General features: G+C 49.1%; 1 protein-coding gene across 6 annotated transcripts; it reads left to right on the top strand.

Annotated features, from left to right (window-relative positions):
* Positions 1–225: 225 nt before the first annotated feature.
* PPP1R15B (protein phosphatase 1 regulatory subunit 15B) lies at positions 226–7,953 on the top strand. Of its 6 annotated transcripts, none has more exons than XR_012996961.1 (3): positions 353–1,947; positions 4,961–6,761; positions 7,114–7,953. XR_012996961.1 is itself a non-coding variant. In XM_076357700.1 (2 exons), the coding sequence occupies exons 1-2, from the start codon at positions 358–360 to the stop codon at positions 5,171–5,173; spliced, it is 1,803 nt and encodes a 600-aa protein (XP_076213815.1). In that variant the 5' UTR covers positions 226–357; the 3' UTR covers positions 5,174–7,953. The 6 variants fall into 6 exon arrangements, 1 of the variants encoding a protein (XP_076213815.1); XR_012996963.1 differs by having other exon boundaries at positions 4,961–6,428; positions 6,559–7,953; XR_012996964.1 differs by having other exon boundaries at positions 4,961–6,428.
* Positions 7,954–15,437: the final 7,484 nt, after the last annotated feature.

Genomic DNA, 15,437 nt, shown 5'->3' on the forward strand with positions numbered 1-15,437 from the left:
CCTCCGCCCCGGCGCCGGCCCCCCGGGGGGCGGGGACCTTGCGACGCCGCGGCGGTGCCCAATGGGCGACGGCGGCGCGCCGTGACGGCGAGGAGGCGGGCGGGCGCCTGCGCGTCGGGCGCGCCCCGCCCCTCGGGGCTCGCGCCGGCCGCGGGCGGGTCGAGGCGCTGCGCTCGCCCCCGCGCCGCCATTTTGCGCCGCCGCCCGCAGCAGGATGGAGTCGAGTGCCCGGGGGAAGCCGCCCGCCGCCTGCCGCGCCCGCCGCCGCCCCGCAGCCCCTCGACGGAGCGCCGCTCCGCAGGCCCGACCGCACCGCTGGGAACGCTGAAGAGCCTCCTCTGCCCGCCGTCGCCGCTCATGGAGCCGAGCGGCCGGGAGCGCGCCGGCCCCGGCCTGGGGCGGGCCCGGCTGGGCTTCGTCGCGGCCTGGCCTAAGCTGGCCGGGCCCAGCGCGGCCCCCGCCGGCGCCTCGCCTCAGGCGAGCCCGCCCTTCTCTTGGCTGCGGCTGATGTCGCAGCTCCTCTCCCCGCTGCCCGCTTTGCTGCAGCGGCTGCTGCCCGGCCCCGCGCTGAGCAGTGCCCTCTGCCCCGCCGCCGGGCAGCCGCCCGCCAAGGGCCCCCAGCCGCCGCCGCTGCTGCTGCTGTCGGAGCCGGCCGCCTCGCTGGACTGGGCCGAAGAGACGCTGCCGTGGCCGGAGGAGCCCCTGGAGAAGGGGCGAGAGGGCGGCGCGGAGTCCCCGCGGGGCCTCTGGGGAGCCGGGCTGGTGCGGAGCAGCCTGGTGTCCTTCGCCGTACCGCGTGTGGACTTGTACGCGGCGGGCCCGGAGCGGGGCCAGGCCTGCTGCTCCGGCGAGAGCCATCTGCCCCAGCCCCTGCGAGCCGAGGTCCCCGCGGAGGCCTGGCGAGGCTGCCCCGCGCGGGGCGGCTTGCCGGAGGTCGAGTTCCTCCGCAGCAAGCGCTTGGCGTTTCTCCAGCAGTGGCATTTGGCGAGCGGTGGCCTGGCCGCGCCAGACTCGGACCACGGCTATCACAGCCTGGAGGAGGAGCAGCAGCAGCAGCAGCACAAGGGCGTTTGTCAAGAAGAGATAGGGGGACGGCGGGAGCAGCGGTGCGATGCCGGGGAGTTGAAGCGGCCCGAGGAGCAGAGCGACGCGGGGAGACAACCTGGAGGCGGTCCCTTGGAGCAGGAGTGTTTAAGGGGTTCGGCTGAGAAGGGGGCACTTGAGGGGGAAGCCTTGTCTGAAGAGGATGACGAGGACTCCGAAATAGAGCAAAACCTCCCAGCTTCAGCCAGACCTGCCTGTGCGAATAAATTAATAGACTATATCATAGGGGGGGTTTCCAGTGGGGACGAGAGTGCGGATGATGAGGAAGACTGGGATGATGATGATGATGATGATGACGATGACGGGTTTGATAGCGAAGGGCTCCCCTCGGATTCAGACGCTGGTAGCCAGGACGGGGAAAGGCTTCATCTCTGGAATTCCTTCTACAGTTTGGATCCGTACAACCCTCAGAACTTCACAGCCACCATTCAGACATCCTCCAGCAGTCCGGGAAAGGATATGTTGGATGTGGAGGAGGAGGAGGAAGAGGAAGATTCCTCATGGGCGGAGGAGTCTTCAGGCTCTCCTCACGCTAGTTCTGAAGAGGAGGACGAGTGGGACTGTAGCAGTGTGGATGAGGCAGAAAACTTGAAACTTTGGAACTCGTTCTGTACCTCAGATGACCCATATAATCCTTTGAATTTCAAGGCAGCCTTTCAAACAGCAGAGAAAAAAGGGACGCCTGGTTTAAAAGGAGCAGAGAGGCCGAGTTTGGTCGCTTCTGAGCGTAGTCACTTAACTGTCTGTCGGGTGCAGCTGGAAAAACATAACTGTGGGGTTAGTGACTTTGTGCAGCATGACATTCTTTCTGGTGAGAAATGTAGAAGTACCAAGCGGAAAAAGGTATATACTTCGTTTATGGTTTTGTGTTTTGGGGATGCTTAAAAAAAAAACACCCAACAAACCCACGTTGCACAAAGTGGTACGTGAGTGGGTGAGGTCACTTGTGCCAGGATTCCAGCCACGGCGGTAGGCAGATCATGCCCCCGTGAGCTTATGGTCTAATTATTTGACTGAAATGAGTGTGCCTCATGCTTTACACGTGATGGTAGATTTCATAATTCAGTGGCACCGGGCAGATAATTACTTTAAATTTCTTTTCTAGACTCGAAGTTAAATTTTCCTTTTAAGACGTAGTTTTCATTCTGTATTTGTGTTCTAACGTAGTTTTCGTCATCAGAGAAATGGATGAGAACTGTGATGTAGGTTTTTCCTCTGGAAAGTACCAGTTTCTGTTATGAATAATATTGTTAAAGCATTTTAGGTCCTTTGTGTGTGTGTAGTGTAAGCGAGAGAAAGCACTGTAAACGTTTTAGGACTTGTGACAAGCCTGCTTGAGTTACAAATGTCTTTTGGAGTAGGAAGAACTCTTCTGTTGTGGGTTAACACATGCTACAGTAAGCCACTGAAGTTTCAACAGAGAGTGTAGTAATACTCCTGTTTCCATTTAAGAGAATATTGTAATTCAGCAGTCTTTTATTAAAAGGATGTAATCTGGAACTGGGCTTTTGAGCACAAACTGGAAGTGTGATGTGTTTATGAGGAGTTAAGTGCATTAAAAAACTTCTTAATACATGTGCTAGGATTCAGGTAAATAGTAATAAATTTGTCTTCTCATGAGTTTTGTGATGCTACAGATATACAAGATGGCTTTTCAGGCGTAATGGCTGAGTCTTGCCTGATACTTCAGACGCTTGTATGAGTTGTGATCCCAAGTCTCAGGGCAATACACTAGTGTAACAAGTTACCAAAATAGAAAAGTTGTACAGTGCTTGCTTTAGCGTTCTTACAGGCGAGAGATTTGTTTGCTCCTTTAATGGAGAGCCTGACTGGGAGGTAACTTTATACCTGTTTTTGCTAGGGCAAGTGGCATTTAGTGGTTCACACAGGATGAACTATTATATTTTAATCTAAATGGAAAATACTCAGTTTCTGCAAGAGGTCCTTTGTAACTGGCAGCATCTGTCTGAAATGCTGCAAGGTAGCACTGATGAGCCCTGCTATAAGTTCATACCGCTGTGATCTAAACTCTTGTTGCGTGTCAGGGATGTAGACTTAACAGTAGTAATTTTTTGACTAATCTGTTGTTTGACTCTGTGTGATCTGTTACATGGTGAAAGACTGATGATCTAGATGCAATATTTCGCGTGATGTTACAAAATCCAGTAATTGTGCCCAAGGGTGCCTTGGACTGATGTAAAAAGCATGTAAGGTAGGAACTCGCAAAGGGATAAGCTGATGTAACAACTCCGTGTGCTTGAAAGCAGATACTTAATTAGGCCCGTCTGCAAAACAGAGCAGAGATTGCCGGGCAGTGACCGAGGTGTTCCCAGGAAATCTTCAAGCCATTCATCCTGCTCAAGGCCATTTGCTATCTGGCATCCTGCAAGCAAACAGCAGCAGTATTCATGTTTGTAAAGTCATAAAACCTGGGAGCGTTTTGTTTCACTTACGAGTTAGCAATGCATTGACACTATGCGAGGACATGTGGGGTCTGATGCCCCTGCTTTCACAGACTGCTCGGCAGTAATTTGGGATCACTGCACTAGAATTAGGTGACTTCTGGAGGTTGCTTTCACACAGTCTCTTGTGGCTCTGTATCCTCAACTGCTGATTATTCCTGTAGGTCATTTCTTCCGTAACTGTTGTCTTCATGTTTTCTGTGAAGGTTGGAAGATGGCTCTACCACAAAAAGCAATCTCACTCTATGCTCCTCACTGTGTTAGCGTGAACTGGGTGTGAAACCAGGGTTCTGTGTTAATAAAAGGTTGGAATGGAGCAGCAAGTTTTTTGTACCCCCCCCACGTTTTTTCCTGACCTTCCAGAAGTAGCTGTCCTGCAGCAAATTCAGTGGAGTCTGTAACGACAGTGTTTGGCTCGTCTTCAAGAATCGGTCCTAGTCTGAGAGTTGATGGATGCTGACAGCTAGTTAGTTTGCCCTTTAGTTTTGTGCTTTTTGTACAGCTAAATGAAAAGCAATACATAATTCAGTAGGCGCTTGAGATAGTCTGGCTTTTGCTTATTGCTCAATAACAGAAAGACTTAAATCCTTAGTATAGTAATAGTCTAAATACTGTGAAGTTTAGATCCTGAGCCTATAAGTTTCTTTGTTTTCTTAAAATAGCTTAATAGTTCTTAAAAATAGCGAGGAGTGAATGTTTTCATACGTATTTTAAAGTGCCATGACTGACTTCATTTTGTTGCATGAACTTAAATACACTGGAATTTGATACCACCTCTAAATAGACAGGTTTGTTCCAGTCACGTAGTGATGAGTGTTGCTTCCTTATATGTAGCATAGTGTGATTTCTTTTCCTGGTGCTGAAGTACAAGCTGACTCACATGATTACTTACTCTACAGAACAATGATTTTTCCTCTTTTTTATTATGTAAGCTTCAGTAGTCAGAGATGTTGGCTGGTAGCATATTTCTAGCCTTGAGTGAGTGTCCTGGCATATCCTGCTGAGTAACCTCCTTGAACTGTATCTGTGTAAGGTTATAACCCAGTACTGGTGTTGGGGGTGTTGTTATTTCACAGGGAACATTGTGTGATCTGCCGTCAGCGTAAAGAGGCCTCTTAGGCTGCAGTTTAGAAACTCCGTAGTAGTTTGAGCGCTACTTTTGGTAGAGGGAGAAGTCAGCAACTGGTTGCTTTTAAAGCTGAGAGGTGAAATACACTCCGGCCTAGGTGGTGCAGAGACCTAGCGTGAACTGGTAGCATATCTGAGGCTTTTTGCTATTTTAGGCATTTAATAACTTCTGTTAAAAAAAAAAAATTCGTATGTGCAAATAAATATTAAGCTCCTTTTGCGTGAGTGTCTGGCTAATGCTTTTCTAAATGACTTGTCTTTTCCAGGTAACCTTCCTTGAAAAAGTTACTGAGTATTACATAAGCAGTGAGGAGGATCGTAAAGGACCCTGGGAAGAGCTTGCACGAGATGGATGCAGGTTCCAGAAACGTATCCAAGAAACAGAAGAAGCCATAGGATACTGCTTCACAACAGAGCATAGACAAAAAGTATTCAATAGACTCCAAGAAACCTACTACAAGAGGGTTGATCTCTTCTAGCACCTTAAAAGATCTGGTAGTTGTGTGACCTTAAGCACTCGTGAACATCTTCAAAACAAGAAGTGGCAGCTGCATGTGCTATTTTGAAATGGGGAGAGAAGTGGGATTTTAACACTTTCTTCCCAGTTCGATATTCAGCCAACGAATATACCTGTGTGTCTCATTTTGATATCCAGACAAAACCTTTTGAGTATCATCAAGGGTAAGGGTGGTATAATTGCATTCCTTTTAAGTAACACTTGAGAAACAGACTGCTTTAGGTTAAATCCATTCCAAAAATGCCTTGTCTGCCGTATGTTGAGAAGTGGTGACTATTAAGTTGGATTTTTGCACTTTGAAAAAGCAAAACCTATTTTGAAGGAAATATTTATGGGGCTCAGAACCTAGTTATCGCAGTTTTGATTTAAAGTTTCTAGAGGTATGTGCTACTTTCTTGTGGTTCTCCATTTTCTCTAACTTGTACAAAAGTCTCAAATTTTGTTAGCTAATAACGTTAACTTTACTGGGCAAAGCAGATAGTTTATTCCTTCCTTTTAAGATCCCAGTTTTGCATGTAATCTAGTGTTTGGGTGTTTATGTAACGCTTTGATGTCGTAATATTTGAGTCTAGCACACTGGGGGATTCAGGGGAACTCTGGTGCACTACAAGCCCTTTGGTTTGTCTTTATTTAAATAATACCTTTACCCAGTACTGTTCCAAAGGGTGTCGGCTGCTTGTGCACCAAACCTCTTTGCTTTCAGGGCAATGAAAGGCCTCATCCTGATCAATAATTAAAGCTTCAAGGTATGTGTCGAGGCTATGGCTGATAGCTTGGATTTAGGTAGCCACGCAAAGGGAACTAGACACTAGTTCTTTAGTTAATCTTAGAGTAACTTTGCCGTAATTGATTCTGCTTTCTGAAGGTGGATTGAAGTGGAGGATTCTTCATATTTTGTGTATCCAATATGCTTGTTCTGGTACTTGTAAGGAGAACTATCTTTGACTTACGGAAATCTAAGGCTACAAATCGCTGTGTTCTTTACCAAAAGCCAGTATTAATAATACCTCTATGCGTCTGCACTTTGTTCATCTGGTACCAAAATAACATTTCACACTTGGGGTCTGAAAGTTGAGGTCCTCAGTGGAAGGAAAACACTCCGTATTTATGTTCCTAACTTAAAATGTTTAATTGTTGTTTCAGTCAAAATAAAAAAGCAGCACCATTTGGATATGCGTTTGGACCTCAAGGATGTTGTGTGGCTGTTATCCAAGCAGGTATGAGGTCATGCAACGGAATAAATACCAAACATCAAAGAATTCGTATCTGTTTGCACAAAGTTGCGTGAATAAATTATTTGGTACTTGGTTCATTCAGCTGACTAGAATTGTTTCCCTTTTTTTTAAGGGAGAAACCTAAAAACACTTCAGATTTGTCATCTCATTAATGACTTCAGTTTTTAATTCGGAAGAAAATTACAGATACAGAAGAGCTTCACAGAGCTTTACTGAATTTTCTGCTTTATCGTGCCATCTTTTTGACCATTACTTTTAATTCTGTCTCAAAAACTTCAGAGTTTTTGGGTTTATACTTTGGGCTTACTGCAGGAGGTATGTTGTTTGAATTTAAAAATTACCTTTCTCTGCTACAAGTTAGAAGTGTTACAATTACGAAATTCAGAGGGTTAACTGTGAACTACAGTAGAGTTGTCATGTAAACTTAAAATACAGCCGAAACTCAAGCAGCCTTACAGACTGGCTGCTTGAAAGCAAGGCAGGAATGTTCTTTTTCATGCCCACGGCATAAAAAAAAAATTGGATTCTCCTTTCCTACAAAAGATAATTTTACTTGTGAAATCGTAATTCTAATCATGCCCTCAAATCCTGTGAAATAACTTTTAATTTTTAGGAGTTTGTTTTCCTGTATCATATTTGATAACGGGTGTTCTGCTTTTTTGTTTAGGAAAAAGCCCGCAGGATGATAAATGTAGAAGTTCAATAGAAAATTTGTTGACTTACGGTCCAAGTGTGACCAAGCAAAAATTGCTCTTGGTAAAATATACTATAGTCATTTTTCCATGACTCTCCTAGTTTCTTCGATCCTGGAGAACTTTTTGGTGCTTCTGTTACTCTGGACAACGCGCTTGGTTTACTGGTGCTTGTAAGAAGCTTTAGAGTGGTGTGAGTTAACACCCGCAAATACCGATCCACTGTTGGCAGAGGCTTGGAAAAGGCTACAGCTGGAAACGAACAGAACTGACAGATTGGATGTAAACTAGATTAAAAACCGCTGCTTCCAAAGTGCTTCTAACATTTGAGAAATTACTTTTTTCCAGCCTGCAGTGTATCAAGCATTCTGTTCAAACACTGCTGATTCTCCCTGAAACATACCTGCTTGGGTAAGCTTTTTCTCTCTCGCACCTCATGTTTTCAAAGTATCCAATGTAAGGTGACAGGAAATGAACACTAAATTCATCACCATAAACATCATCTTAAAAGCAAGCTAAGCTTGGTTGTCACTGTTTTCCCTATAACGTATCTTAAAATGGTCATACAGGATGTGTACATGTGTAAGTGCTTTGGGTGAGACAGTAAAAATAACTGAACTTTAAATCAAAACTGTAATTATCAGATTTTATTTTTGTATAATTTAGAGAAAGTTAGAAAACCTTCAACATTGGCTTTATACAGATTTTAATTGATTTGTGTCGAGTTTGTTGGGTTTTTATATCTAAAGTTATATTTCTGTACATAATAAAACTATTCAGAACTAATCTGTGAATTGTAATAAAGATATTTGCAAGATAATGCCAAATTGTTTTTCTTTGAACGGACTTACGGGAGACGTCAGGTAACTGCGAAAGCACGATTCGTGCACGTTTGTTTAGCTTTGAGAATATTAAATTATTTTTAATCGCTTCTGGTGTTTCAGAGGAGGTTATGGTAATTTAGGAGCAGGCACTCTCCCCTGTGAATTTCCTTCCGAACCAGTAACTCTGTGTGATCGTAAGGGCTCCTTGTGCTGATGCAACTTTTAAACCAAAATGCAAAGTGTGCAAGTGCAATTACTTGTATTCAAATTAGGTGTTGGCTTGCTGTAAGCAGGGATGTTAATGTTTTGTTGCCCTAATTGAAGCTGAGTATTGAGATTTGGTTTTACTTTGCTCACTGGTTAGCATAACTTTAAATGCAAATACTGCATGGTTTCGAAGGTATTTCAGGGGTTTTTTTGAAGTATTTTCAGGCTTTGCACTGAAACAAATTTGAGGTGTCACCTTGTTGAGTGGAAGTGACTTGAAGGCGCCAAACATCTGATCTTTCTTCAATTAGAGAAGAGCCAGAACGCTTCCCTGTGTTTTGCCATGTAGCCTTGGCCTGTGATGCAGTGGATGATTGGTTCCCTTGTTTATGTTTTAATGAATTGGAGTAAAATGTTTGGTAAGGAGCTCAGAATACGCAAGAGCATAGGAAGGTGGCAATGCCCAGTGACAATTAATCCTGCACAGCATTATCCAGCATAATTATCTTTAATGAATGATTTTTTTGTTGTTGTTGTGTAAAGCTGCGTCTGTCACTCCGTGTTTTTTAGACTAGGGGATACCATAATTTTGGCACAGTATTCCGCGAGCGTGAAGCTGGAATGCCTCGCAGGAGCTGGGCGCTCTCCGGGGCGTTGCGCCCCTCGGCTGGGGCTGGTCGGGTGCGGTGGCTCTTTGCTGGGTGGGAAGGAGGAGGCTGGAAGTGCTGCGCTGCTGCGGGCGCAGGCCGGGGTGGCAACAAGACGTGGGCTTCCTATCTCAGAGGGGTGAAGGTGCCTGGAGTGGTTTGCAGACACCGATCAGCTTTTCCAGGGGTTCCCAGGAGCTCACTGGGAAATGAGGCTGGCCTGGCTGGGCGTGAGGATTTCGGCCTCAGCCAAAACCCCGCTGATGAATTTCCTCCGGAGCGGCGATACCGGTGACGCGTGTCACCGGTAGCTCTGCTCCGTGTGTGACACGGTCATGGCGTAGGAATCTCTGGAATGGGTTCAAGGGCCGCGGGTTGGTCACACCTTTTCTAGAGCGACGTTTTGGGGGGAGAGCTTTCAAGTTATTCGTCGTTTAGCTTACACCTTAAAGAAAAGTGCTGCATAGAGCTCCGTACTGGCACGGTACTATATACTGTTTGCTCCTGTCTTGCAGCACAAGCCATGTTTCACCCTGTGCTTGCATCTTGTCTGGGCATCTCTAAGACACCATTGTGCAGTATTTGTTTCTGTAAGAGTATCGTGGGTAGAAAACTGCTGGACTAGACAAGGAAAAACATCGTCTGAACTTCCTGCAATACTCTGTTTTTAAAATAGTGAACAAAGCTGAACATGGTGAACATAATAATTATGAACCACAGTGGGTTTTAAAAGTCATATTCACCTGTTCCGCTGGCTCTGAAATCTGCCTTAAAAATGAACATTGTAATTTCTCTTCGCACAGTGAGATAGCTTAAAGAAATACAGTTAGCGTGCTAAATGAAAGCTTCTATGTATCTGGCAGTGCATCCAGATGCCATCTGGAATGTAGAAGTCCTGCTGGGATTTCTTTATTCTGTCAGCACCGAGGTCTGCAGTTGGAGTTTAGCTGACAATTTATCTGTGTTAGAGCAGAATCGTTCTTGCTCTGGTAGCTGTGTCTGTTTGTCAGCAAAGCACACGGGGAGTAAATAAGCTGCTATTTTTGTAGTCACTACTGACTGCGTCCACTAAAATGCCATTTGCAAATTAATGTTGCTGCAGAGCTGGTTTGGTCCCACAAAAGCAAGTTTCTTCTGAAACTGGCAGGCAGGAGAAGGCAATGGCACTGTGAATCACGACGTGATTGCAATTCCAGGGAGAGTCCGCTGCTTTCCAGCCGCACGGCCTCGACCTGATGGGCTGTAACTCGGATATAATCCAAGGTTTATTTCAGCGTGTGCGGTGCTGGTGGGGAAATGGAAGTCTTGTAAAAGCTGTCCATTAGTCCTGAGGTTATAAAGTATTAGAGCCCATTAGCAGGAGGCATCCATCTGCCCCTCCTGCTAATGCTCACGATAAGACTGTTAGCGATAAAAACACTGGCTGCTTTGTAGACGCCCCAGCTGTAGGGGCACATCGGATATTCATTGCTTTCCCTGCCTGTCTTGTTTTCAGGATGGCACGCAGCGTTTTGCTAGACACGTGAACTGCCTTCTCCGTTCTTCCTCTTGCAATCACTAGGTGTGTTGCTTCCCGCAAAAAAAAAAAATAATAATAATAATCCAACAAAACCCCTGCCTGTAGAAATGTACTGGTTGGGGTATCCAGCTCTGGCAGGCTGGACTCAAAGCTTTGCAGCGGCTGAGGGGAAGGAGGTCTTCCTCAGCACAGTTTACTGGTTCAAGGGACAAACCTGGTTTGCACTAGCCCGCCAGCTGTAAAACGAAGCTGTTGAAGATAAATTTCTGCTCTCTTTGTCACAGATACAGCCTGGACAGCTCTGGATGGTGCTATCTTAAGCTAAATCTAAAAGCCTGTCTTTAGAGAAGGTAGCTGCCACAAAGAATAACTGATACGTACAGAGCAGAGCAAAGAAGGTCCTGCTTGGAAAACAGGGCTTTGATGCTCGATGGGTCTGTGGAGGTTTGTGTAATGGAAGCAGCATGTTTAACGTTGCTGTGGAGCAGCTCTTCCTACCTCACTGCTGCGTGACAGCCCGGCGTGAGCTGCTCCTTGCCCCGTGGGAAATGCCGGCTAGCTTCCTTTCCCGTCACCGAGAGACGAGGCACCTCATCAGAAGCAGAAAATAGCTACCGGCTGCAGCCCTTTTGCATGCAAAGAGCAGCCTTTGGCTGTGAGCATTTGGGATACGGTCCCAGGTTTCTCGCTGGGGCTTTATGCCGAGAAGAAACAAAGACCCAGTTGGGGGCATTTGGGTTCAGCACCTTCTCCCTTTTCCTTCTCGTGCACCAGGCTTCTTGTTTTAGGCTTGCTGTTTCAGGTTGCTGAGCTAATTTAGGCCAGATCTGAGGTTAAGCAAGGCTTCTGGCGAAGGGGAAGCAGGAGCATGTTAAAAAGACTTCGCTTCTAGAGCTGGGGGGATGTTACGCTGGCACCTCTCCATGCCTCCTCCCGTGCCGGCTGGTGGGAGCTATGGTAACGAGCCATACAGGGGTTTGGAGTTCTCGGGATGGATGTGGGAGCGGTGGGTTACTGTGCCTGGTAGTAAAATCACTGATTGGTGATAAAAGGCTGTTAAACATCTGCTTGCAATCTGGGTGTCTGGGCTCCAGCGTACCAGCCCGGTAGAATCCACTGAGCAGCACCCACTGGCGCTCCCGGCAGCGGCGTTCCCTGGCAGCATCTATCAAATTACAAGCAGTTTACAACCAGACGTAAAGAATATGAAGCAATTAGGCTTTTTGCTTAGCAACTCCCTCTCGCTTGAGGTGGTTACTGGTGCCTGTGCTCGAGCTGGGAAAGCCAAGAGGGAGCAGTGTGCTCCTGCTTGCCCCGGTATTGAAAAGCACAGTGGTGTGACGGCCATCGTGGCCCCAGCCTGGCTCCCAGGTGGGGCCTTGGAGCGGTTGGATGGGCAGCGTGTGGAGTAAAGGGGAGGGAGGAGATAACAGCTTGAAGTTACGGGGGGCAGACTGCAGACTCTTGTATATTAACAGTCGGGGAGAGGGCACAACGTGCATCTCGGGGTGCATCAGGTTGGGTCCGGTGGAAGCGCCTGGCCGACTCGCTCTGCAGCTGCGTTTCTGGTCTTGTTTCTGGGGAAGCTTTTGTCCAGGAGATGGTGCCAGAACCGTACGGCAGCGCGGGACTCGCAGCCGGCAACGCTGCCGGGGCCACCGCCACCCCAAGGCGCTTCTGGCTGAGTGGGTCCCCCGGCTGTCCCCCCCTGCAGAGCCCTCTCCCACCCATCCCTCCGCGGTGGCCCGAAGGCGCTCTGCCGCCTTGCTCTGGAGTGAGCATCGGGGTGGGACGGGCGAATGTGGGGCAAGTGCAATAACCATCCCTTTCTGTGCAGAAACGCCCAGTTTTGTGGCATTCCTAACATCTGACCCACGAGGGCTCCATGCACGAAACTTCCTCAGCCTTCGTTTGCCTTCCTCGGCAGGGCCGGTCACCCACGATGGGCTGGGAGCTGGGTGTCGGGCAGCAGCCAGGGCCAGACGTCCTCTCTGACCACAACTAAGCCACAGCGGTGCCTGTGTCACACCATTGCTCACCCAGCGCAGCCCTTTTCCGCGTGCTTTGCTCCCTTTGCCCTTTGTTCTCCGTGTGGTCCCACCGTGGCTCGAAGCGAAGGCTCGGGGCTGCGTGGATGTAGGAGGAGGTGGCTGCCGGTGGCTGCTCCGTGGGGATCGTGGTGCCGGGCTGCTCCTGGCATGTTGGCAAGCGAAATCCTTCTGCCCAAACCAGTGTCTCAGGCACAAAGGTGACCTGGTGCCCCTGGAATTGCCAGCGGCCACGTGTCTCCAGAAGATGGCTGATGTGCTGGGACTGTTTTTTGCTATAGCAAATATATCTGCTGAGCTTCTCCATCTCCTCCCTCCATTTCCCCACTGGTGGGCTTCTGCTCTCATGATGGTCCCATGGGAGACCGGTGGCTTCCCCATCCCTCCATGTCCCCACTAAAGGAAGGACACGGTGCATGGGGCAGAGGTGGCGGTGCCCGATGCTATAGGAGCCTCCGTGGGACCATCAGTAGAAACACTCAATACGGGTGGTTTTGCGAAGACAACCTCGGTGTGTGCCTGCTTGCTGTCCCCTTCCTTCCTAACCTGGGTGGTTGTGAACAAGGAGCTTTTAAAAGGATTTTAAACCAAATGAAAACAAAAAGCCCCGCTGGTATTTCCCCTTTGAATTTCCATTGGATTAACATATAAAGAAATAGGGAAAAAATTCTCTTGTGGAAAGCAATAAAAGCTGATTCATTTACCTGGCAGGAGAGAGCCTGGAGCTGCTCGGGATTCTTGGCTGAAGGTCCTACAAAGCTCTCCAACAACCTCAGCGTTATTTACCCGGGGGGCTGCACCAGCTCCCTCTCCTTTCTGATGTTAGTGTCTGATTAGCCAGTCCCCTGTAATCGCCATGGACAAGTGAAGGGGACCCTGAGAATATGTATGGCCAGGGAAATGCATCCCTCCCTGGGGGTTACTAGAGAAGGAAGGAAATCTTTCAGGATCAGATGAGCTCATCTGGCACGGACCCTGATCCTGCATACCCTCGGGGTACGTGTGAGAATAACTCTGCAGTAATTGGAGAGGTTTTGCCCTGGGCTGGAAGGTGAGGGCCGTGCAGAGTGAGCTCCTAACCCTGGGACTGCAGGGCGGGCTCGGTCGGTTCTGGTTCTCTCAAGGTTTCTGTTTCATGTCTATATAAATACACTGGCATCGGTTTTGAAAGCTCAGTCCTGAAATGTATGATGGGGAGATCTCAGAAGAGTCTCGGGAGTGGTGCCTGGAGCCGCTCACAGACCCGGGTCCCCGAAATGTTTGTGCTGAGGACTAATGCCATGTGTGAGCTGTGACTCAGGTTAGAGGCTGCTTCCAGTAAAGAAACCCCCCTCTGCGAGCGGCTGCAGAGGCAGGGTGGTCAGGAGGACCCGTTCTTTCCAGGAGCACCGTGGTTATCCCCGCAGTGCCTCCCCCAGTGCTGAAATAGGATTAGGGCAGCTTAGGAACAGACCTCTCGCTGCGTTTGACTTCATAAAATTATTTCTGCCTTGAGCCAGCACGTGCCACAAGCCATCTCTCGGCCAGGGCTGGCTATGGGGATCCCCCCCCCCCAAATACACGATGGAAACAGTTTAACATGGCAGCTTTGTCCACAGATGCCTATTCTAGGTGAGGAGTCGTGTGTCCTGGCTCCCCGCTTGAGTTTCCCTGGGTGGAAGCACCATCACACCGAGCTGCTCGTGTGCTCCAAGAGGTTTGGCGACGAGCATTAAGCTCCAGGATTATTTTCACTGTGGTTTGGCTCCCACGTGCATACCCTGCGTGGCTGTGGAGGCAGGGTGCAGGCAGAGCGGAGGCAGGGGAAGCGGAGCTGCCTCCCTCGGGGTCATGCCGTGACCTCCCCAATCTCGGGGCGCATCGCAGCATCAAAGTCCTGGGAGTTCCCGTGGTCGTTAATCGGGCGGTGATTGACATTTAGCTCTGCAGCCGGGTTCACAGATGGTAACGTGATAAGGGTGGCAACTCCCCGGCCGCCCCAGCGGGACCATCGCCTGACTGGGGCTGGCAGGCTTGGCGTCACGCTACCCCCGGTCAGCCCAAACCCAGGCAAAAAGCCCAATCTTGCAAAAAGCCAACGCATAAGGTAATCCTGGCGAGCCGTGCTCTGAGCCCCCCTGGGGCTGCAAGCGTGGGGGCCTGAGCACATGCTCGCCTGTGCAGTCCTCAAGTCACGTTTACGGCACAGGCAGGGGACAAGCTTGGCCCACAGTTTGCAGCCAAGATTTCTCCCGTGAAATGGAGCTTCTCCAGGTAAACTGATGCCCAGGACTGTGATGTCGCTCCCTGCTGTGCTGGGGTCCCATCGGATGCTCTCCCGACGGGCTCGCTGGGACTAGCCAGACATGTTTTTCCTACCCAGTTGTTCAACGAACTATAGGAAGAGCCTTCCTGAGGCTTCGGGTGAACTGGTTTCCCCAAATCCTGGCAGGGAACTGCTCTGATGTGGGGACTGCGCTTCAGCTCAGCAGGGCAAGCCCCTTCCTCCCTGCTTCGGGGACCAGCTCCTTCCTTTCCACCTCTCGGGCCTCTCCTGAACCAGCGCCTTTCTCCTTGTGCCATGAGAAGCTTTGCAAAGGCGCCACTGAGTCACGAGGGCAATTGCCTCCTTCACTGTCGCCCAGCCCAGGTGCCTCCCAGACCCCACCTTTCCCCTTAAAAGACATTTAATTGACGGCTAAGAACAAGCAGAGAGAAAATACCCATTGGGCAGCTCCGAAAGCGCTGCAGATAATCATCAGGGTGCCCTACATACTGCCTCGGCTTGGCTGCGAGATCAGACGGGGAGAGGAATTTGACATTGTTTAAAATGAACAGGAGAGGGAAGTAACAACTCCATAATTACTCACCCCGAGTTAATTGACGGTAATTACACTGAGTAGGCAGTGGAGGAAGCTGTGACGGGCTAGCCCCGAAAAGTCATTTGGAGAGCCGTGCCGCGGTGCTGGGAGGATGCCCTCTGAACCCTGTCTCGCGGGCAGGGTGGCAGCCCGGCTCCGAGAGGGTTAAGTTGACGGGTTTGGTTGGAATTTTTTTTTTCCCTCCCTCCTCGGT

The sequence above is a fragment of the Aptenodytes patagonicus genome, chromosome 22 (genome assembly GCF_965638725.1).
Source record: "Aptenodytes patagonicus chromosome 22, bAptPat1.pri.cur, whole genome shotgun sequence".
In the NCBI taxonomy this organism is placed as follows: Eukaryota; Metazoa; Chordata; class Aves; order Sphenisciformes; family Spheniscidae; genus Aptenodytes; species Aptenodytes patagonicus.